Raw genomic sequence first — 23,961 nt, forward strand, 5'->3', positions numbered from 1 at the left:
ATGCTAAACTCTACTCCAAGATACTGGTGAATCGCCTGGAGCCATATGTTATGTTATGTTATGTTATCATTATTTTTAATGCGCACAGATGCTCCAGCGAAGGAGCGTCCTGGCGCAGGGAAAGGTGGACATAACACAACACTAAAAACCAGAAACAAAGAAGAAACAGGAGTGATTGAAACAAAAAATTAAAACAAAAAAGTTTTCAGAGCCCTACGAAAAGTTAGTAGATCATCTAGGAGGCGGATTTCTGAGGGAAGCGCGTTCCAGAGAGTCGCGGCTCTCACTCGAAAGGAGCGTCCGCCCATCCGGCTGAGTCTGAAACGTGGGACAACCACTAGGGATTGGGATATCTTCCTGGCTTGATTGATCATGGCCAGGTTGGCTTCATCCGTAACCGGAAAGGGGCCGATAACACCTGCAGAATCGCCCATTTAGTGGAGAGATCCCATCATCGTTCTATACCTTCCTGCCTTGTCTTGCTCAATGCAGCGAAGGCTTTCGACCAGGTGAGCTGGCCATTTCTTACAGTGGTGCTAAAGAAAATTAGTCTTGGTCCGAGCATGGCATCTCGTATTTTGGCTTCCTACCATGCCCTGGCTGCTGTTGTCCATGTTAACAGCCTTCATACAAAGCCAAAACGCCTAATGAGGGGTACTCGGCAGGGATGCCCTCTCTCGCCTTTATTGTTTGCACTAGAGGTGGAACCCCTGTCTATTACCATTTGGCGGACGGATTCCATCACTGGCATCCCCCTTTGGAGGCCGAGCACATACATTGGGCGAACAAAGCAAAACCAAAGGGGGTGATGGACGGAGTGTTGAACATTGCAAGCACTCACCCCCAGTCAACTGATCTGGGTTTAATCCAACATCATTCTTTAGCTCACTCCGCCAGCCCAGTTCAGACATGGCCATATGCAAATCAGTCTGACCCTGTGCCTCATGGTAACAGTCCAGCCCAAACTGCCAAGCCATGTCTTCCCTGGACTGGAAACAAGCATCCTGGGTCCGGTTTCTGGCTAATCAGCTGTCATCAGCCAGGTTAGCTTGAATCCAGTGGCAGTTCGGGCTGGACTGTTCCCATAAGGTACAGGGTCAGACTGATTTGGCAGGGTATACCCAGACGTGGGTCCCTTGCTCCCTTTGCTACTGAATTCAAGCTAGTCTGGCGGATGATGGCACTCAAACACAACTAAGGATATCTCGCAAAAGCAATGGGAGACATTCTGGCGAGATATCCCCAATATACACAGTAGTATACCACAAGGTGAGATAGCCTACAAACTGATGACACAGTGTACTATTTATCGCACTACATCGGAGCTTTGCTGGAGTTGTAATGCAGCCTCAGGTGATTTTCAACACATTTGCATGTTGTGTTCGGTCATAATCACTTACTGGAAAGAAAGTTTGGGCCACATCAAGGGTGTGCTGCGCTTTCCCCTACCGAACACCTACATTATTATTATCCTGGGTTTACGGCCTATGGAACTTGAGGGTATGACTACTGAGCTAAATACTCATTACAGTTCTTAATTTCAAACCTGCAGGATCTTTATGGTATATTCAGTGGTATTTGCTCATGACATAAATATTTCCTATTATACTCCCAGTTTTTAAACATATTGCATATTACTCAGCTGAAAGCTAATTTAAATATTTAATTTGCATGCTACAAATATAAAATGGCAGTGTAGTACACACCAGTCCATCCACATTATGACCACTACAATTGTTGTCGGATATACAGATGCTGTACCTCTGAACTTGCGGTGTGCTGGGGACTCGAAGTTGCTCCACACTTGTTTCTGAGCCGTGCCACAAGATTCTCAAAATCTCTAACTTCTGTAAAACGGACAGGTCTGTTCCCTCTGGTACTGATGCTCACAACTTTATTGGCTGGATCCGGTTTCTCGACCCCGATTACCTGATGATAGAATTAGATCTATAAACAGATTCATGGTTTTGATTTGCACCAGCACATGCACTGGTCCACATGCACTAGTCATTTCTGCACAGAATGAACGTGTTCCATGAAAAAAATACAAAATTGCCTGAACTAATTGGTCACTTAGATTCTCTAACACAAATTCCCTTCATACTGCCACAATTTATCCTCCACTATTTTAATTGTGAAACACAAGAAGTACATTACTGAAATACATATCAACTTGGTGACTAGACTTTCTAGGGCAATCTCTGTCAAACCTTGATGAAATAATTGAAAATGAAGACACAGCCATGCAAGGCATGGAAGATTTAAGACAGCTGTGGTTCTTGGATTACACCAGCCTAGTTAGGAATGTTATGAAAGAAACTGCAGGTTTGGATAGCAGAACAATTCACATTGGCAGAAAACGATCAAACAAGCAGTGGCAAAACCAATGGAAATGGATTTGGCAAATTAGTGCAATGTTTTTTAATTAATACAAGCATATACTACAAACAAACAAAATTGCCTAAATGTGGTTGCCATATGCTTGCAAAAAATTAACTATTGTATATAATTTAAAAAGAAAAGTACAAGTGCTTCCTAGTAGGCACAGGCCAATATGATTCTTACTGTTGTAAAGAAAAGGTACCATTCGCTATGAATGTAACCTTAAGAGATAGTTTAAGCACACAAGGATGACTGTGGAAGAAAAAACATGCATTGACAAAGACAGCACGTCTTGCCTTTAAAGGGAAGTACCCACTTATTGGCTTTGCCAGTGGATATTTGCATCTTTCTGGCATGTCGCAACACGAGTGTGCAAGTGTTGCAACCTCTACTAACCAACGGGTTTTAAAGCCAGCATTCACATGTGTGCCCAGGGTGGCCATCTCATACACCATTCTAAGGTGACCAATGTGTGCGAACATGCTTATAACAGCGTAGCATCATAAATCGTAAATGTCATGATACCACCACACACATGCATCCTCATCAAACAGAGATGAAAGGATGAGCACTGGAGTGGTTGCAGGCGGCAGATTGGAAGTGGAGGTTGGGGGTTTGAAGGATCAGACTAACATTGAATAGGTGGGTGGGGGCAGTAAAGAAATTATATTAACGAAAAAAAATAAAAGGCAATGTGATGTGGACTGCTTTTTAAACTACTTCACATTCACAAAATGCCCTGGGCTGATATCAAGGTTGAGGGACAATCCTTTCGGACAATTCTTAAAAACCAGCTGGCCCACATTAGCTAATAGCTGCGATTGAAAGAGGCTGCCCAAAAGCTTCTTTGTATCTGTATGTATGCGAATATGTTTGTGTGTGGTGTGTGATGACAGGAGGTCTCCCCAGACAGCGCATGCTGTCTGCAGGCAAGACATAAATTATATAGAAGGGAAAGAAAAAAATATTGGTCAAACAGCACTTAGACTGAAGTGCACTTCTTTTTCAGTGGAGATGTACATGTGATCAGACTAAATGACCTCCCTTACAGTGTAGGAGAGGCAATGGCTGAAGTGGGATTACCCACTGGCTCGTGCTGTACTTGGTGGTGGTCGAAAGCTAAATGTGAATGACAGTTGAACAGATCAATTGCTTAAGAGCCCTGAGCATAAGCCCTTCAATGTATTCTATGTGTATGTAGTTTATTTACGACATTTGTTGGATAAATGAGGCTAGGGGACAATTAAACATGCCTTCTACACCAGACCAAAAAGTAAGAATAGAAATCGAATATGCTGCATACTAGCTATGTAGCTATTACATTGAGAAATAGTCTTAGGAAGTGTAACAGGTAGCACAGGGTATGTTCCCTGTCATTTAATTTTATTCAAATCATAATTCGAATGTGTTGAACTTTGCTATGGAACAACGGGGGCAAATATATTTAATTGGTAAAGCTATTCTTCAGGAAAAGATTGCGCCATTGCGTTTTAGTAGCTGTGGAGTCATTAACCGGTGTTCAATAGCCACAAGCAAGACAAGTCTGTTTATGGGTTCCAAAAGGTGCTAAAAAATGTATGCTCATTAATGCATTAGTGAAATTCTACCTCAACAGAAGTCCATAAAATGGTAGCTTCAGAGGCATGAGAAAATGTACCTGAAAAAGAGCCTATGCCTTTTAAGGATCACAAGATCAGATGGAGTACTGGAGTGAAGAAGGTGCAAAAATGATGTACTGGTGACCTGTTATTTCTTTTAGGTAGGGCTGCAGAAGCATAATATGTATTTCTTTCAATGTCACTTCTGAGTCTCATAGGACCAGTATGGATGTCTTTACAACCTGTAACACACAGTACCACTGACCTCTGCTTGTCAATGAGGGCATTAAAATCTGAGTAGAATTGGCCTCTGCTGGGAGTATTCTAGAGGGCGATAACAGCTGATTGGCTGAATGCCAACATTTGGTCCTTTTTTTAAAGGACATAGATAGGCTACTGTTTAGATGACCTTGGACGATTTTAGCCTATGAAAGTTTTAAGAAACTGCTTGAATATTTTACCGTGGGACTCCCATCTTGACGACGGGCAATGCTTCAGGCATGTGAAACTAAGAAAGATACCCCAATACTGGATAATTGTGAGGGTTGAGCATAGTGGCAAGATGATCCTGGATCAGTTGGGTATCACTGTCAGTTGTATTCTAGTTCTGTATTTGTATTTTGTTTAAGAATGAACTAAGTAAACATAGTTTCTATGGATGTTCCAGCACTAGCTACTTCATTACACTTCTTTGTCTGAAGAATTATGATTCAATTCACAAGTGTCAACTAGCATTGGTACATCTTCCTTTAAAATCACTTTAATTTCATGACCAGAATAGTACGAAAGCAAATGCAAAACTTTGAGGGAAATCAAAGAACAAAATAGCATACATATTGCAGACCATTTATGGTCCTCAACACTTGAGTAATAAATATCTTCAAAGGAAGGTTTGCAAACAACTGCCAGGATCCCACAACAACACAAGCAGAAACTATTGCACTTGTTTGCACCCCCAACCCTCAGTTAGAATCCCTTGAAACTAGTAATTATTGGATTATAGAAAATATATACCCACATTTAATACAGAATAATGTTTTTGCAGTGATGATGAATGTCCCTGGCAGTCTTTAAAAGTTGGATCAGGACTGATATCAAATTTGATTTAAACATGCTGGGTGTTAAACATGAGAGAACAGGGAGTCCGGAAACACTTGGTGATTACAAGGCTACTAAATGACCTCCTGTTAAGAGGATTCACATGCCAGATGCAGGCTCTTGTTATTACGTAGAAGGTGGGCTCCCATCCCAAGTAAAAAATGTTATCAAGGAGTAATCACGGCATAAACCCGAATAATTTCAGTAAAATGAGTCATAACATCATCTGCTTTACCTCCCTCAGTGGAATGATCACGCTGCACTGGCTCCCATCCTGGCTGGCAAAGCAGACGTAGTTTTCGGAAATGCACATCTTTCCCAGGGTGTTATAGTGACTAGACGGGACCCATAAGAAGCATTCATGAACTTCCACTAAGCGCTCTTCCTTCGGTAGCCTGAAGAATATGCAGAACTGTTCACTGTGGGCTCGGCTTTCAAGACCTCTATGTAGAAAATCATTGCTCCATTAAAAAAATATCCACAACATTGGCGCATAAGCAAGTAGGTAAAAAGCTGTGGTATATGCTACTGGCAAAGCAAAACTCCCAAAACAGTCACGCTTCAATCTAATAAGTTTGCTAAAACAAAATGAAAGAAATGCTGGTGGAGTCGCATGCTGAAACACATGCAGTACATGTCATGTCAACGGTGCATTATCCACCCAATATATGAGTTACTGGATGCAAACATTTGGTTGCAATTTTAAGATCAGAAAGAAATTAATGCATCAACATATGCACTAAAAGGTCGGTTCGCTAATTCCAATTCCCAATCTTACTTACCTCATGAATATTAATGAGGTAGGTTGTACATTGAGACTTGCTCCGATTGGAGGCCTCCTGAAGTCTGCAGACCACCATGTTTGTGATCACCATCCAATAAAGCAAACTTTGTTTAGTGCAGCCCATGTTCCTTAAAGGAAAAAGTGCTGCGTTTAATAGGAAATGTTTTCTTTTCCTGAAAAGTCTGTTTTAGAGTTGACCGTGGCAACTGGACCACTGCCTACTCGCCAAAAACCCCTTTTTCCCCTCAACACTCTGTAAGGAAAATGGGCCCCAAGGGGACAAGAATACATTACTCGGAAGTCTGCACTTTTTCAAAGTTTTACCATATTTTCTTAACAAACCACTATATATATATATATATATATATATATATATATATATATATATATATATATATATATATACACATACATATATATATTATGTTTGAAATGCAACATAGTGAAATAGCAGTACACTTGCAATTCTGTGTCTAAATTATGTTGAATAATCATTCGTTTTCTGTCACGTAAGGTGTCACTGTAAAGATATATGTTTTTTAAACTACGTATCCCAGAATTCCATGGGATACATATTGTAATTGCATAGCCCTTTAAAAACAGAGGCAAAAGTAGTGCCACCCACCGTGAGAAAGGGTGTATGACCTTCTACACGCCCACCCGCCAGCTACGGTCCACCAGCCTCGCCCTCACAGCCGTACCACGCTTTCGAAGAGCCACCGCCGGAGGAAGATCCTTCTCTTACCTGGCTGCCAAGACTTGGAACTCCCTCTCCATCCACCTTCGGCTGACCCAGGACCATCTCGCCTCCAGGAAACAACTCAAGACCTGGCTGTTCGAGCAGTAGCATACCCCTCCCCCCAAGCGCCTTGAGACCCTCCCGGGTGAGTAGTGCGCTATACAAATGGCATGATTGATTGATTGATTGATTGATGCCCGAAACGCGTCGGTGTGACAGACTGATTGTGGGAGTTTGCTAAATAAATCAGTCATCTATGATTCCTGAGTGCTGCGAATTATTTTTGTACTAAAAAAGGTTTGGATCTGCGGTTGATCCCTCGCATGCACCCGCTGCTGAGCGCTCCAGGCTTTACCGTCATTGCATCAATCTTAATTGTCTTCTGGAGGCGCCCGGATTTCATCGAGATACAGCCGACACAAAGTTTGGGAAAGCCGAGCAATCGAGTGATTAACGAGCAGAGTAACGAACCACGCCGTGCGGGGACCTCGGAGGTCGGGGTGGAGAACGCCGCCCGAACAGGAAACCTGTTGGCTGGGTGAGTGAAGCAACTGTTGCGGATCAATAGCACGGCATTTCTTTGTCTCCGAAGCGGCTTGTGAATGGGGAGAAGCGCGAAGTGAAAGTTGAACAAAATCGTTTCCCTTCGCTACCCATAAGAGTGGGAATCATTACTGTTACGAACATTTAAAATTGCAAACTCAAACACGATCGAGTTGACACAAAACAACTCAACATTGCGGAGCCACAAAGCCTGCAAAATTGGCAAAAATGTCAAATCCTTCAGAGACCCAGAAGGACGACTTGTGGAGGTAAAGACAAAAATAACCTGCACTACGCAATATGTTGTATATGCAATTCAATGTGACTGCAGACACATGTACATAGGGAGCACAATCTGTACCCTAAAAAAGATGATGCTTGAGCACATAATAGCGGTGAAAAACAGAGACCTGACATACGCCACGGCAAAGCACATGCTTGACTGCCAAGGAGGAGACTGGAGAAAGATGTGCTTTTTTGGAATTGACAACATAGAAGCTAATGAAAGACTAAGCGACCGAAAACTAAAACTACGTCAGTTAGAGTCAAGGTACATTATTCGTATGAAAACCAAGACCCCGAAAGGGATGAACCTGGACAAAGAACTTTTTGTACACCTATAAATTGAGAACGGACATTAGCACACTATGTTTTTCTCTGTGTCTTAAGTGATAACAATGATAATGGACATATACACAAAGCACTGTTGGGATTTATGTTTGAATTCGATCTAAAATATACACATAGGTTACAAATATATTGGTACTATACCTAAGAAAGCAAAAATCAATAACTGGTATGATTATTGAAACGTCAAGTGTAAGTGACAAAGGCTAAATGCTTGCAAGTCTCTGCTTTATAAGTACAATTCAGAAAATGCATAAGGTACTATACCAAAAATTTATGTTTGAAATGCAACATAGTGAAATAGCAGTACACTTGCAATTCTGTGTCTAAATTATGTTGAATAATCATTCGTTTTCTGTCACGCAAGGTGTCACTGTAAAGATATATGTTTTTTAAACTACGTATCCCAGAATTCCATGGGATACATATTGTAATTGCATAGCCCTTTAAAAACAGAGGCAAAAGTAGTGCCACCCACCGTGAGAAAGGGTGTATGCCCGAAACGCGTCGGTGTGACAGACTGATTGTGGGAGTTTGGTAAATAAATCAGTCATCTATGATTCCTGAGTGCTGCGAATTATTTTTGTACTAAAAAAAAAATACATATATATATATATATATATATATACACACACACACACAATAACACTGATTAATTGTTTGGAACTGACACCTTAAACATGGCACCTACTAACAGGGCTTCAATATCCGGTTGCAAAGTCATTTTAAGATTCATTGCTAAAACGGTTGTGCAGTTGCTAACAGCAGTTCAGAACGTTTTGTGGCCGTAAAAACATTTTTACTTTTGGCCCTACAAACATCATGGTGGGTACATTTATATTGTGTGTTGCTGCCACCAGCATGGAATAGCAATCAACTGGAAAGTAAATTATCTTCTATATAGAATATCGCTCTATTTAATGTGCATATGTATGGAATGTACAGGGCCAGAATTGGATCCAAAACCAACCTGGAGCACTCAGACTTAAACAAACACGTTGACAGGTGGAACTGAAGAAACAGTAAAACAATCCAGTACGCAACTAATCTTGTGTCTATCGCAGTAAATCAGTTTACATGCCCATCCCAAAACTGAGCGGATAGTGCCACAAAGGGAAAACGGCTTTGCGCATGTTACTACAAGCTTTATTTTTGCAAAGACTTTGTATGTACTTTTCACATGAGAACTGCTTGCTGTGTGAATTCTCGGCCAGTTCCTGGGATTTAGACTGAACATTTTGAGCAAGGTTGACAAACAATGCCCCTTGTTATTATGTTCTGGCCAGGCCCTACCACCTAGAGAAAACACACCAATGCAGCTGTTCTTTTGAAATCGTATTTTGGTATTATGGGGATACGTGCATAGGGAACACGCACTTCGAGAGGGACTTTTCCAGGGAGAAGAGCGAGACAGCACCTATAATGTGGAACTACCATATGTAGTCTAAGGTATTGGGTCTGCAGACAAAGCTCAGATCTTCTAATATATAATAATACTGCTTCTTACCAAGGGAAGGGAGGTTAGGCTCGATTGTCTTTTCATGAGGACATCTCCCTTCATGATTTACGGACTAGCTGCTGTGCTGACTGTATTTGTATTATGCACGTTCCTGCTTGTGGTGGCACGTATACTCCATTTTAGAGCACGTTAGTTAAAATACATATTTTAAACTAGTTTGTGTCTCTGTCAGATCTTGTGGACGAGTACTAGAGTGTGCGCGAAAGCGTGTTTCTTGTAACCGCGATTCCTGAGAGATTCAGAAGTGTTGTGTTCAGGGGTGTCTAATCACTTGATCCTATGTGAGTGAGTAGGAGGGCAAGTGAGACACTATAGCTAGCCCGTCCTGGGTTCATGTGTACTAAGGTGGTAGGACGACTCAGTCCCTGTGCACCAAGGTCCCATAATCCTATGCATAGTTGTGTTCTTGGGCAGAATCCCTGAAACATGGAGCTGCCAATGTTTGGTCTGGTACTTATTCACGAGACCCTTGAGTAGCGATTGTGCTTGTCCACAATACCCTCTCACCGGCATTGGAGATGTCCGGGGTGATGGCGGAATAGCCTCCTATATTGGTAAGGTATACCTATTTCTATAGGTTTTTCAAGCTTGAAATTTAAAAGGTTGTTAGACGCAGTGATGCGCTACCGTTTTGCTTTTTCTTCTTTTTAATCACAAATATGGCAAACCCAGTCTCTATTGCGGCTCCTAACCACGTGGTGGTTACAGATTTATTGACTCAACACGTTGTCCACGATGTTGAGTCATCCTTCTATTCCTGGGTTACTTTTCCTGCGGTGAATGCAAATGATAATGCTTTTCACACTTACACGGCCACTGCTCCTCCGCAGCGTATAGGCCAATTGCATTAATTGAAGTTCCGCTGACGTCTGGAAGCACACCATTTGGTTTAATGGCACCCTTCCTCACCCTGTTTCTTTTGTTAGAATGAGCCCCTTGTCTATCGATGGGATCACTTGGCTTGTTTTGGCAGCCTTTACACTTCATCCAAATGATCTCAATGTTACTATTGCAGACACTGTACACTTTATACTCAATTGGTCCTTATTTATAGAAGAGTCATACAATTTATGGCTCGTGCACTTCAAGCAGCTTCGGCTGGAGCTGCTCTCCTCCGGCACCTGGTCAGGGCAGAGGTCTTGTGATTAGTCCCATCATGATTAACTTTGTGATGGGTAAACGTCCTCAAAATCGTGATGACATGCCATTTTGGCTTGCACAAAAATTTGAGCAACTTGAAGCTGTTTTTCCACATACTTCTCCTGTTGAAAAACACAGGATCCTTACCATGAGTTTACAGAGTGGTCTTATTCCTCCTTTGCGGACTGCACAACCTGGGGGACAGTATTCGCTTCGGTATATACACTGTACTTTGGCACTCGCTCCATGAGCGTTCTATTGACCATTCTGGTGAAGGTACGAGAGGAACATGGGGCTGGTTCAGCCCTGGATTTGGGGATGAAGTTAGTGGGAATCTTCCCGGTTGTCTTCGACATGATTCTGGCCAACATTAAAGGTGAAGCCCTTTGCTTACAAGTGCGTGAAAGCCTAGTGGCGGTGGTGGACATAGATCGGGAACATCAGTTACCGATTATTATTGTGGAGGTGTATTCATTCTTAGATCGCAATAGTTTGGGGTTACGCCCATTCACACAGGCACAAAGTAAACCCCCTCCTGAAAAGGAGGATCGTCCAGACTTTCCTAAAAAGGCTTGGTACAGACATATATGGCAGCAACAACAGAAGCCTGGTTCTCGTACAGGTTCGCCTCCACCTGATGCTTCTGAACTTAGATATGATTTACGTGACCGCTCTAAAATTAAGACACCCGAGAGGTTCAGAGTTCCTGATCCTCGTTCTCCTTGTTCCTTTCAGGAATAGTCAGATCAACAGTTTGGTGGAGGAGAGCGGCAGGATCGCAGACAAGGCGAGTCTACGCAAACGAGACATGACCCGTAGAGCCAGTTTGACGTGACAGTCAAGCAGGAGGGAGCCCCATTTCAGAAGAAAAAGTTACCGCTTCGACTGCAAAGTATGCCTCAGATGGTGAGAACCCTCCTCCTTGACAGGAGTTGGGCGGTAACCCTCCTCGACAGTGTGGCAGACACTCCACCACCGTCTGGAGGCAAAAGCAACTGATACTTTTATTCCCGTGATAACAGCGGACACTCTTGTTGACCCTCCTGATAGGCTTTAGGAAATAGGCCTCCAAATTCAATGTGATATTAAACGCACTATTAAGTCAGTCTTTTGGGATAACCTTATCTCTTCTTCTGATATTTTATTGGCGGAGGTAAATTGGCCTCCCCCATTTGTTCTGGCTTCCTCTAAAGGGGAGTATGTTATTCTGTCGAGTTTTTCGCAATATGTCCCAGAAGAGGCTAGATTTGCTTATGCAGCGGAGTGGGCACTAGCCCTGGCCCCTGCATTGTATCGAAAGCAGACGGGTTAGGACAGGGATTCGCCAGAGCATTTAATGCCTTCGTGTTCTACACCGCAGCCGCAAACCCAATTAAAAGTGATGCTAAAGCGTCCGTTGGTGAGATTCTTACCTCGTTAGAATATCAGGGTGTGATTGAACCCTGTGTTTACTCAATGAATAATCCTCTTCTTCTGATACTGAAACAGGACGGTTCATATCTCATAGTTTAAGATTACAGACATTTAAACAGTCATGTTTATATCTTTGAGGTACAGAACACCCATATAGCTCTGCATTGGGTGACAACATTGTTAGAAAAAAACATACAACTACTTTGAATATTTCTAAAGGTTTTGTCAGTCACACTTTGGCTCTTCATAGCTGTGACTTGACAGCATTCAGTGCGCGAGGCAGATATGCGAGATTGCCTATGGGATCTAAGAACTTCCCAGGTGCTTTTGCGGCACGCATAGTGTCGATTTTACATGATTGACCCTGATGCCTTCTCATACGTCGATGACATATACTTGATGGATGATGACTTAACACTGCATCTTGTGCATGTTGACCACATTATTTCACACTTTGCAGACTTGGGTTAAATGTTTTATTGTGCTAAGACTCATATTGCCTTTTCGGTGGTTCTTTTCCTTGGTAATTAACTTAACAATGAACGTAGGGTGTTGGCCCCTCACTTTCTGGAACAATGTGCTCAATTGTAACCTCCTTCTACACTTAAAAAATTGCAATCTTTGCTGTTTTTTTTTATTTTGGGAGGACTTACAATCCTGATTATGCCCAGCATATCTAACCGCTTTATGCATTGATGCAACCTTCTTTTTCTTCTTCCAGTTGGCTTCCGGAATATACTACAATTCTTCGGTCTTTGCAGTCTAATCTGCTAACGACCCAGTTCCTGTTAACAAGAGACAATACTACAAATGTGGTCACACGGATTGTATATGGGGCATTAGGTTTTACCTAAGTGACTTTCAATGAAGGGGACACGGTCCCCATTGCTTATTAGTCACATTTGTATACTCCTGGAGAGTTGCGTTTTTCTTCGACCGAAAAAATCTTGACCGCCTTGTAGGTGGCGATTCTTAAAGAACGCTCTCTGGTTCCGGGAAAACGAATGTTTCGCCAGTACCTCCTTTAGAAGCTGTCACAAAGGCAAGTGGTCCAAATTCCAAGGCTTTACATCCCTGTTGGATACAATGGTCTAGTTTATTGACTTTGGCTGATTTTTTACAATATGAACATGTTCATCCTCCTACATTGTCTTTGCTTCCTCTTGATTAGTACAAATACATTATCTACACGGACGGTTCTGCACAGCCTGCCATTGGTTCAAAGCATGCTTACTCCGCAGGCTGCGCATTTGTGGCAGGCACGATTCTAGATGGGGATTCTAAATCTTCCTTGGTGCACACACAATCCTTAGGGGATTAGCTGAGTTAAATCCCTTGGCCTTAGCTCCAGAATTTGCTGAGCCTGAAGTCCCTACACTAGGGGTGTGCGATTCATTTAACTGTGTACAATCAGTCAATGGCAACTTGTTCTTCTGGTCACAAAATGTTTTTTGTGATTCTAAAGGTTGCGCAATAATGCAATAAACGCTTTGGGTACGAGTGGCTGCTCCTAAAGAATGTTTGCATCTCACACGTTATTCATACCCTAAGACATCAGTGTGTGGGAGCACACGCTTTTGGTAATTCATTGGCTGATGAGGCAGCCAAATCTGCAGTAGCCACTTGTTCAGTAGCAGCAGTCACTAGGGCTATGACGAAAATTGATGATGATATTCTGGCAGCTATAGCTGCGACGAAGGAGGGAACAGAGTATCCCCCAGGGTTTCCTCTCATGTTATACATATCACTTGACGTCCGATCAAATTCCATTTGCAAATATACCATCCGATCGTGATCGGTTGATTCCCAACAAGTACCACAGGCTTTCTTTGATCATTGCCGCACATGAAGGCGAGGCTTCTGCCCATGCTGGCGTGACAGCAACACTTTAGCTTTTACAGCAATGTTTTTGGTGGCGTGGTTCTTATCAGCAAGCACGTAAAGATGTTCTTTCGTGTGACATTTGTCAGCAAATTAAACGTTCTACTGTTTCACGCCCACCACATACTCCACTTTTAATTTCAAATCAGCCATTTGGCTGTATTTATCTTGATCACTGCAGTCCTTTAACTGCTGACACTGCTTTTAAATATATCTTGGTTGCAGTGGATTCTTGCACTAGATTCCTTTGGGTTTGGCCGCGACATAGTGCTGACGCTCGAACTGTTATAAAAGATTTGCATGTCTTTGTCTAGACATTTGCCTGCGGCACCTTCCATTCTGACAAAGGGTGGCTTTTGCATCTAAGGCTTACCGTGATGTGATGAAGTCGCTGGGGGTGCAGGTGCAATTTTCATCTCCATATCGGCCTGAGAGCAATTCTCAATGTGGAGCGGATGATCCGTGCCTTAAAGCAATCTTTAACAGCTAGAGTATTAGGTACTGACAGGGATTGACTGACTCATCTTTTTGGAGTCCAACGTGCACCTAATAATCTCCCTAGAAGATCTCTGTGTGGGCGGTCTTCAAGCGAAACGCTCTTTGGCATTAAAATGTTTGTGCCAGACCTTGATGGTCTAGACGTTGTGTCGGCTGCCGCAATGTTTGAAGTAGATAACCATTGTTCTATGTAACAGGATGTACAAAAGACTCATGACACACTGGCGAAAGACCATTTGCCCTCATCCACAGATGCAGCGGTGCTGATTCCGGTTACAGGCTGGCTTCCTAAAGTTGGAGATCTGGTCTGAGATAAGGTGGAGAACACAAAAGAATTTGGTCCTTCATACCGTGCACCAGTCCCAGTCCTTGGATAGAAGGGTACCCGTACTGTGATGTTACCTCCGCTGCCTGGTCGCAAGGAGAATCGATTTAGTTCCATCGAACATGTCAAGTTACACCCTATGGCCGATACACAATAGTATGCCTGCAAGCATTCCCCAACAGGATGTTTCACAGCATCCAATGACTGCTCTCTCCCCTGTCACTCCTCTCCAACCTGAAGGGGAGATGGAATCTTCCATTGACTTGTTACCCGTTTTACCTTCGACATCTATGAATGAATATGAATCCCCACCATTGAAGTTAATATCTCTGACCGTGCACCTTTTCCCCATTCCAATGAAACATCTTCCTCATCTTTATCTGAAACCAAGCCCCTAACACAGATATGTGTTTTCATCTCCTGGTTTAAAAGAATTTACCCTGTCCCTCCTTGGACCTACGTGTGGATGGTGCTTACGAATGCTTACAATGGTGTTCCTCTTTATGTGCATTGGTTTCTTGACAGTTTTTTCCTCCTAATAAATGGCCATTACTTACCCGATAGCTCTGTTGTACACTTGGTGGACGGTGTACTGGCCCCTCACACTTCGTCCCACAAAATGAAAAGGGATCAATCCCTGGTTAATATTTCGGCATTCCCAATTGTTGATGGCATATTATGGGATAACATACCATTTGAAATCTATGGCCCAACCAAAACTTTACAATTACCATATGCGTTTCGAGTTTTTTTTAGGTGATGTCATTATGCCTGGAATACACTCTGATGATTGGGATGTGAACGCTGTTTATTCACTGTTTTGAGACTTAAAATATTATACTGCCTATGATACCGAAGATCTGTATTTACATTATGCAAATTATGTTGATTTACCATGTTACCAACATTATGGCCATAATCTTTACACAAAGGCCATTTTTTAATTACACACAATGGGAACATTGTCCAACAACGTTCCAGGGGAGCTCACAAATTAGAAAAAAAAGTACATTTGTATATTTTTCTGGTTACAATCTTTCTGAACCAAGATCATACTTTTACAAATTAAATTTGCCTACCAGCACTAAATTTGTGCTGACCCATTCTAAATTAATCTATTCTTCTTTCAGATCAGATTTGTCCCTGAAGGGTTACGATTACTAGAAAGACACACTCTATTTAAAATATATTTGGGGTACCAAGCATTGGCAGGTGCAGGGCATAGAGCCACTGCATCATGCATGTTTATTACCGTCTCAACTGATATTTTTTAATCAGACGGTTCAACAAACTACAGGTTTTGGATTGGCCACTGCAAAAAAATGTGAATGCTCGCGCAATCCCGTTGGGTGCCTAGGAGGCATGGCAAACATATACTAACTATACACTAGAGAACTTAGCTGAAATGTTTCAAAATGGTACCCTTAAGTCCTCTGATATTGATCCTTTGGGTTGGTTACAGTGGCCAACTATTACTAATGCTTGTCAATTACGTTTTTCTAATGCCTCTACAGGATATACGTCAAGCAGACCTGATCCTCGTTTCCCACGTTCTCACACGGTTAATACGTATTCAGTAGGTAAATTGTATCAACAATAGTTAGAACATTCCACACTGTCATATGTGAAACAAATCCTTTATCTTTTGTCAGGTGAGATTGATCTGCCAGATTTCCTTTAAGGTCCCAATACCGGTATAACCAAATGTTTTGCATATGAAGCATACAGATCGTTTTGGAAAATGTTCCAGATGGAAGTGACAATACGCTTACGACAAATTGATCAAGATAATTTTGAAAAAATTATAGCCATGGTTGATAACAGTATTAACACCGTGTTCTCGTATATAAATATATATTTATATATATATACTTTGGATAATATTGTATCATCTGTAATTGACATTGTTCAGAATGAAGTGTCTGTATTGTATCATGGTCAAAATCAGTTATGCTCTGTTATGCAATTTAGTTGGACTTTGCAAACCTTAAAAGTGGAAAAGTACAGTGGGATTATAAGAATAAGAATAATAATACCGGAGTGTGTATAGCACAACACAGCTACCTCAAGCAGACGTGTCCCGGCGTTGTAGCAGGAGGCATTGCGCACAGAGGAGGCTGCGGCCCTAAATGCTATCTGAATACTAACGCCCTGTTTTTACCATTTAATTAGACAGATAAACAGAAACTCGTGTCAATGAAGGGCACGGCATACAAATTGTTACACATTGAAAAACTTGAACAGTTACTGTTTTCAATAGCGGAAACTAATTCTGCTGTGTGGTTAATACATGGGGTTATTTCTTTGCCCTTCTTACTTTTCCAGTTCACGGCCCGCATGAAACATTATCCTGTGGGTAGATATGAACCACTTGGGAGTAGCTATATTCATGAATTATGGTCTTTGCCTTTTGCATTTTATTGTCAACAAGCAGATAAGGAGGTATTCCTTACTGGTGAAGATTGTGATTCTACAGTCGGACACTCCCTTGTATGTAAACAAGTGAAACTACACGCCGGTTGCATAATCTCTGCCCCAAATTTAGCTTGTTTTTTTTAAAGGGACTCTGGTCCCAGCTATTATTCCCACCCAAACTCAGCTTTCTAAAGGCAGTTATCTTATTCTAAATAATCAGAACTGCTGTGGCTTAAGGGCAGGTATCCCTTATTTAGCAACAGTTTCACAGCGTGTTACATTGTGCAGCAATGTTCTTTTTCCATCCCCACATGGGACTGTAGATAGTTCATTGTGGCCGTCCATTCCAACTTTGACAACAGATTTCAATAATCTAAGCAGACTCAAAGCACTATTGTTTCAACAAGAAGTCGCTCTGACATCAGCTCGTGAGACCTTCGAATTGCAGGTGACTAGAACAGCACGTCATATTCACACACTTTTGAACACAAATCTCCCCCTACATTTTGGAGAATTAATTCACCAAATAATTAATGCGTCTGATACCGAGGGCCTGGCCTACTTTTTTAAACTTGTGGGATCCGGCCTGCTCTTGTCCTTTCAGACTATTTTGGGAATAATCCCGGCCTTTATTCATTCTATTTTTTCCAGCGCCTTCTGAGGGTTTCCTTTGCTGTTCCTCTTGATTTGTGACGTAATGATACTTCTATTGCTGCTCTGTAAGGACTGCTCGATCTGTGGTGCTGCCAAGTTGGACCAATTGCAGCTGTACCGTGAACTGATGAGCCAACTTTTTGGTTTAATGCCATTGGAAGCGCTTAACATCGACTATTGGCTCACCTTCCTTTATGCCTACTTCACCTGCGTGCAACCTGTGTTCTACTGCCTCCAGTGCCCCTTTCAATGAGTCCTGATTGTCTCCAATACTTCACACGTGCCCTGAATTATGAACTGCTAATGGGTCCGTTGATGACCCAGGACCAGGACTGTTTCGTGGGTAGGCGTTTTGTGTATGATCCTGCACTTGGAGAGTTGGCTGGCCTGAGTACCTGTGCTCGTGCACCGCGCCACTTGGATCAAAGTTTCATCTAATTTAACATAGGTTGACTGAAATGTTCCTGGCGACTTCTGTCTGCCCGTTCGGTTTGCTTAATTGGATGGCACATCTGTTTAATATGGAAAGTTTGGACTGCCTATTAGAGCGCATGGCATTAAATTTTTCTCGTGATGTTCTTGGCGCCGAAGATACACAGTAGTTGAGAACTGAGATACACAGCTAAGGCCTTGTGTTCTCATTGTTTGTTTTCCACAGAAAATATTTATATATTTTTGGTTTCTCCATTGTGCAACAAGTTTGGCCTTTGCTCAACCGGCTTTGCCTCTGCTTACCTCTACCTTCTGTTTTGCCGCAGAACTACAAACCTGACCCAGGGGAGGGTGTCACGTGGGCCATGGGGACATTGTCATCTTCTCTAAGTTTGAATGAGCTCTGAAGACTCGGCTTTGCGCATGTTACTAAAAGCCTTTATTTTTGCAAAAACTTTGTTTGTACTTTTCACATGAAAATTGCTTGCTGTGTGCATTCTCTGTCAGTTCCTGGGATTTAGCCTGAACATTTTGAGCAAGGTCGACAAACAATGCCCCTTGTTTTTATGTTCTGCTGAGACCCTAGCACCTAGACAAAATATACCAATGCAGCTGTTTGGGAAATCGTACTTTTGGTATTAGAGGTATACATGCATAGGAAAAAACACAGTTGGAGAGCGACTTTTCCAGGGAGAAGAGCTAGACAGCACCTATTATGTAGAACTCCCTTCAGTAGTCTAAGATATGGGGTCTGCAGACAAAACCCAGAGATCTTCTAATATATAATTTTACTGCTTCTGAGCAAGGAGAGGGAGATTAGGCTCTATTGTCTTTTCATGATGACATCTCCCTTCATGATTTATGGACTAGCTGCTATGCTGACTGTATTTGTATTATGCATTTTCCTGCTTGCCGTGGCACGTGTACTGCATTTTAGGTCACGTTAGTTTTAATAAATATTTGGAACTAGTTTGTGTCTCCATCAGATCTTATTGTGATGAGTACAAGAGTGAGAGTGAAAGGGCATCTTGTAACTGCGATTTCTGAGAGATTCTGTGACTGAGTAGGAGGGCAACTGAGACACTATAGCTGGTCGTTCCTGGGCTCATGGGTACTAAGGTAGTAGGATGAGTCAGTCCCTGGGCACCAAGGTTCCATAATCCTAGGCATAGTTCTGTTCTTGGGTAGAATCCCTGCAGCACCCTAAGAATTCTGTATTCCCAGATCATGTTAATTCTTTCACCCAATCCAACCCAGCACTGATGGCTGCCTGTACACTACCCATCATCACTCCATTGAAGCGTTCCACAATGCCATTCCCTTCAGGATGCTAAACTGGATTCTTCCTCCTACAAATACCATTCTTGCTCAGTAATTTTTCATACTTTTCTGAAACAAATTGCGGTCCATTGTCACCGTCTTTGGAATGCCCTCTCTTTTAAATACAAAATAAAATGATTGCATTCGCATCTGTATCCTTTGACACCTCAGTCTCAGCCCATTTGGAGAAATGATCCACAATGACAATGACATGCTTGGAAATTGCCAAATCATTTGAATGGGTCCCAGAATGTCCACACTCAGATCTTCCCAAGGTCCCTCTGGCTCCCTGCGGTCCCAAAGAGTTGGTCGAAACACTGTGCCTTGTTGGAATTGGTCCATATCGGACAACCCCTCACAAACCTTTCAGTGTCAATATCTATGTCTGGCCACCAAAAAGATGATTTGTCTCAGCTTTTTTAGCTAGACTATGCCAAGGTGTCCCTCATGGTTTATTTCCAGAATGCTTAATCTTAGGCCTGCAGGAGCTACTAATCTGTCCCACCTTAGGATATATCCAGTTCGCTAAGGGACAATTCATCCTTAATTTCCCACAACATCCTCCAGTCACTGCTCAAGTCCCCCTTATTCATCCAACTCTTTACAATAAATTGTTTGACCGGCACCATGGTTTTATCTTCCTCTTATTTTGTTTTCCACTCCTCATCAAAAATAGCTGCCTTACTTTTGCCAATCATAGCTACACTGTTCTTCCCACTCTCCACATGCTTGTTTTTTCATGGGTAAGGGAGAGCGGCTCAAATAATCAGCCACCCTGCTCCTTATACCAGGTAAATATTCTATATTGTACACAAAATCCAGTACCCTCGAGGTCATCCTAGCAATGTGAGGCGATAATACCATTGGATGTAAGGACCTTCACCAGTAATGTGTGGTCCGGGCAGAGCACAAAATAAGGATCAATTTCAGTAGTTCTTCGCTAAAGAGTTATCTGACCTCGTGGAACCGTCTTCGGCAACAGCCCTCTGCTTTGTCCCAATGGAGATATTTGCCTACCAATTCAACGACTTTGTCCAAACGTAGAACTTTTCACTGCAGCTTCAACCCAAAGCCATCCAATGATGAAGCTCCCTCCTCAGACACTTCCTGCAGGCTTTCCCCACTGAACTTCACCATCTCAGTCCCTTTTTCTCAGAATTTCTTGCAGGTACGAAGGTAAGCGCTGACTGGGCCCAACCCACTTTGTGCATCCGTACCACTCTCCATCGCGGTTGGCCATATCATGTGACTAGATGCCCGTGTTTGGGACTCTGATCTTTTAGGCACTATTTTTTTAATAACATCGTTAACAAATTCATACCTTTGGTTTAACTGATTAGATTTTTGTTGTTTTGGTGTCAAATAATTTATTTAAATGCATATATTTTTCTAAATTGGTTTGCAATTTTCCTTGTGTTGTGTTTTCACTTTATTACTGTTTGTGTGCTCCATAAATACTTTGCACATTGCCTCTAAGTTTAGTCTGACTGCTTCTTGTGCCAAGCTACCCAGAGTTAAGCACATGATAATTTAATGCCTTTTTGTGGTCCACCCCTCAAGGGAATGTGGCTATTGCTTGACCAGGCTCACAATCTAGTCAACCAACAACCCTAATAAAAAATGTGTGGACACACATTTAAACCAACAATTAGAAGAAAGACCCAATATGCTACTTTTACCAGGAACACCTATAGTGCACGCCTTGACAAAGCATGTGGATTTTATAGCACTTGCGACCTTAACTGAGCTGGGTTCTAAGCGTTCCTAATGTTTACAGATAAGAGACTAAATGAAAAAGAAGACTATGAGGCCTAAGGTTCTTTTTCATTCCAATTCAATAACCAAGTACTTTCTTTGCACACTTGACTCGCTTGAGATTGTGACAGCAGGCATAAAAGGTTTACCCCCAGGGTGGGGAGGGGGGCAGCGACTCAGATACAGCATAGCACAGTATTATCAAATCTGGATCTCTTCTAGAGACTAGCCGCATTATTTAAAGGGCAGTATGCAATGACTCTCAGTCCACATCATGTACATCCTTCGCTCTAACTACACCCCCAACTTACGTCCATGTGTCACCTGACAACCCCGCCAACAACCACCCTGCTTGCATCAATGCATCTGTCTACTGCATTACAGATCATACTCTTTGGCTTCTGAGACAACTGTTGGGAGTACCCATGGTGTACAGTACCATTAAACTCTCTGGCAAAGCCAATAGGTCCAATGGCGGAACCTATTGGTTTTGCTGATGCTCGTTTCCCTTTTCTAGCCTTATTTTCGCACTCCGGTTCCCTACAGACTAATTTCTTTCATATTTTGGCTAACACTTTTTATTTACTTTACTCTAACTTTAGTGATTTTCCCTCAGTCCCGCTGTTATATCTTTTCTCTGGTGTCCTATTTCTTTGTCCGGTATATCATCTTGTTCATCCTTCACGCTGAAATGAGAGGTAGAGCAGAATGACTTACAAAGCAACTGCTTTTCAGCTGGTAATCCTAAAGATCTCTAAACACAGAGGAGAGGCCTGGAACAGAGTACATCTGCTAAGACAGGCACTCTGCAAAGAGAGCCTCACAGGCACACACACTGCAGACAAGTCTCCTATTGGCACAAATATTCTGCAAAAACAAAACTACCTGCTTATCGCATCCCCACACATACAGCCTTCAGACAGTCTCCTGAAGAGGCAAATTAAAAACAAACACACGTACGTCCATTGCTTAACAGGCCTCCTGCTTAGCAGACCCAAGTGTATGTGCACACACAACATGACAACACAACCTCTGTAACAAACGATGCCATAGGCAGACCCATGACAAATCAAGCACACCATTGCTATGACTGAAGCTTTTGCCTAGACAAAGATGGAAATAGAAAGGAAAGGGACATGGACGGCAAGCTAAATTTAATTCATATGGTGAAATTATCCCCTCATTTTGTTCATTAATGTGTTGTGTGAAGAAGGTATAAACCCAAAGCTGATTTGGTAGAAGCCATACGTGCTGCTCCTCCTCCTGGTTCCTAAGATGATGTAAGGTCTTTCCTAGGATTGACCGATTTTTTTCAAAGTATGTGCAACATTTCTCTTGCAGAACATATAACATTAGGCAATTGGTTAAAAACAAGAACAAGTTTGTATGGAGTGCTGAATGTGAAAGGGAATTTTGTGATGTGAAAAAGAAAATTTGCAAGGCTACAGCTCTTTGTGTTTTGATCCTCAACTCAAAATGCATCATTACCACTGATGCGAGTTCAAAAGGTTTAGGTGCTGTGCTGGCACAAAATTCTAAATGTGGCAAATAATTCATTATAGCATATGCATCCAGAGCACTTACACCTACAGAGGAAGGAAAACTCTTGCCTGCGTATGGGCACTTGAACATTTTAGAGTTTTCATTTGAGGCAAGCAATGTGTAATAAGAAGTGACCATAAACCTTTAGTGTGCTTTCTCACCACTGAGGCAATGATCAAAGCATCGGTGCACATTGCTTTAATGTCCATGAGGCTCCAGCATTTTGTTTACAATGTAGTGTATGTTCCTGGGAGAGATAATGTTACTGCTGATTTCCTGTCCAGAATGCCCTTATCTAATAAAGCAGACATCCATAATGAGTGTGATGATTATCAAATTGCTTTAGTGCATGGTGAAGGTACAATGCCTATTGATAAGATTTTTTGGCGCGAGGAATTTGCCACAGATAAGAGTGCTACAAGAGATTGAAAAGTACATTGTAAGAGGGTGACCAGCATTCATCTGACCTACGGTGTTTTGGGGAATTACAGGATGAGTGGTCTTGTGTGGAGGGGGTAATCAGCAGAGGTGATAGAGCAATACCTCTCACTGGTTTAAGACCAAATATAGTTCGACATGAAGAACACAGTGGAATCATTAGAACTAAACAGGCTGTATAAAAAGGATTTTGGTGGCCAAGTGTTGACATTTTTTGTTGAGCGTTTTTTCAGGTACAGTGTTGTGTGCGAATTCGGATAAATCCCTTAAAACTCTGAGGCCAAACATTGGAGAACATGTTGTTCCAGAGAACCCATGGGACACCATTGCTATGGATATTATGGTCAAAATTCAAAGTTTATTCTTGGTGCTACGGATGCTTTCTCACGGTGGCCAGTAGGAAAAGTAGACACAGATGCAGTATTAGCATTTCTTGATGATACTTTTACGGAAGAAGGTTTACCAGTATGTCTCATTACAGATAATTGAGTGCAATTTTTATCCAGCAAGGTAAAGAATTACTTCAAGAGAGTAGGAGTTAAACATTGCACCACTACCCTGTATAACTCTAGTGGCAATGGCGTTATTGAGAGATTTAAGAGTGCTCAAGAGTGCTATTCAAATGGCTGGGGTAGACAGTAATAATTGAGAGACGCAAGTATTTAAAACAGTTTGGATGTATAGAACCACCATAAATGACATGACGGGATGCTATCCTTTTGAAATAATGAGGGATAGGTTACCTAGGACTAAGTGTAACCCTGCTTGGTTAGTCCAGTCAACTTCCACTAACATGGATTTGGAAGTAGTCAAAGAAAGAATTGTAAAAACACACATAACCAAGAAACAGAAGTTTGA

The 23,961-nt window shown here is 42.1% G+C and overlaps 1 protein-coding gene across 1 annotated transcript in view; it reads right to left on the minus strand.

Moving 5' to 3' along the window:
• Positions 1–23,961, minus strand: part of TBC1D8B (TBC1 domain family member 8B) — a 1,086,956-nt gene that overhangs the window by 625,682 nt on the left and 437,313 nt on the right. Inside the window, exons 6-7 of the mRNA XM_078688663.1 lie at positions 5,314–5,521; positions 1,762–1,929 (exon numbers count right to left, since the gene is read on the minus strand). Of these exons, the coding sequence (XP_078544789.1) occupies positions 1,762–1,929; positions 5,314–5,521 (376 nt within the window). The remainder of the gene's footprint in view (positions 1–1,761; positions 1,930–5,313; positions 5,522–23,961) is intronic.

Source organism: Lissotriton helveticus, chromosome 4_1 (assembly GCF_964261635.1).
Source record: "Lissotriton helveticus chromosome 4_1, aLisHel1.1, whole genome shotgun sequence".
In the NCBI taxonomy this organism is placed as follows: Eukaryota; Metazoa; Chordata; class Amphibia; order Caudata; family Salamandridae; genus Lissotriton; species Lissotriton helveticus.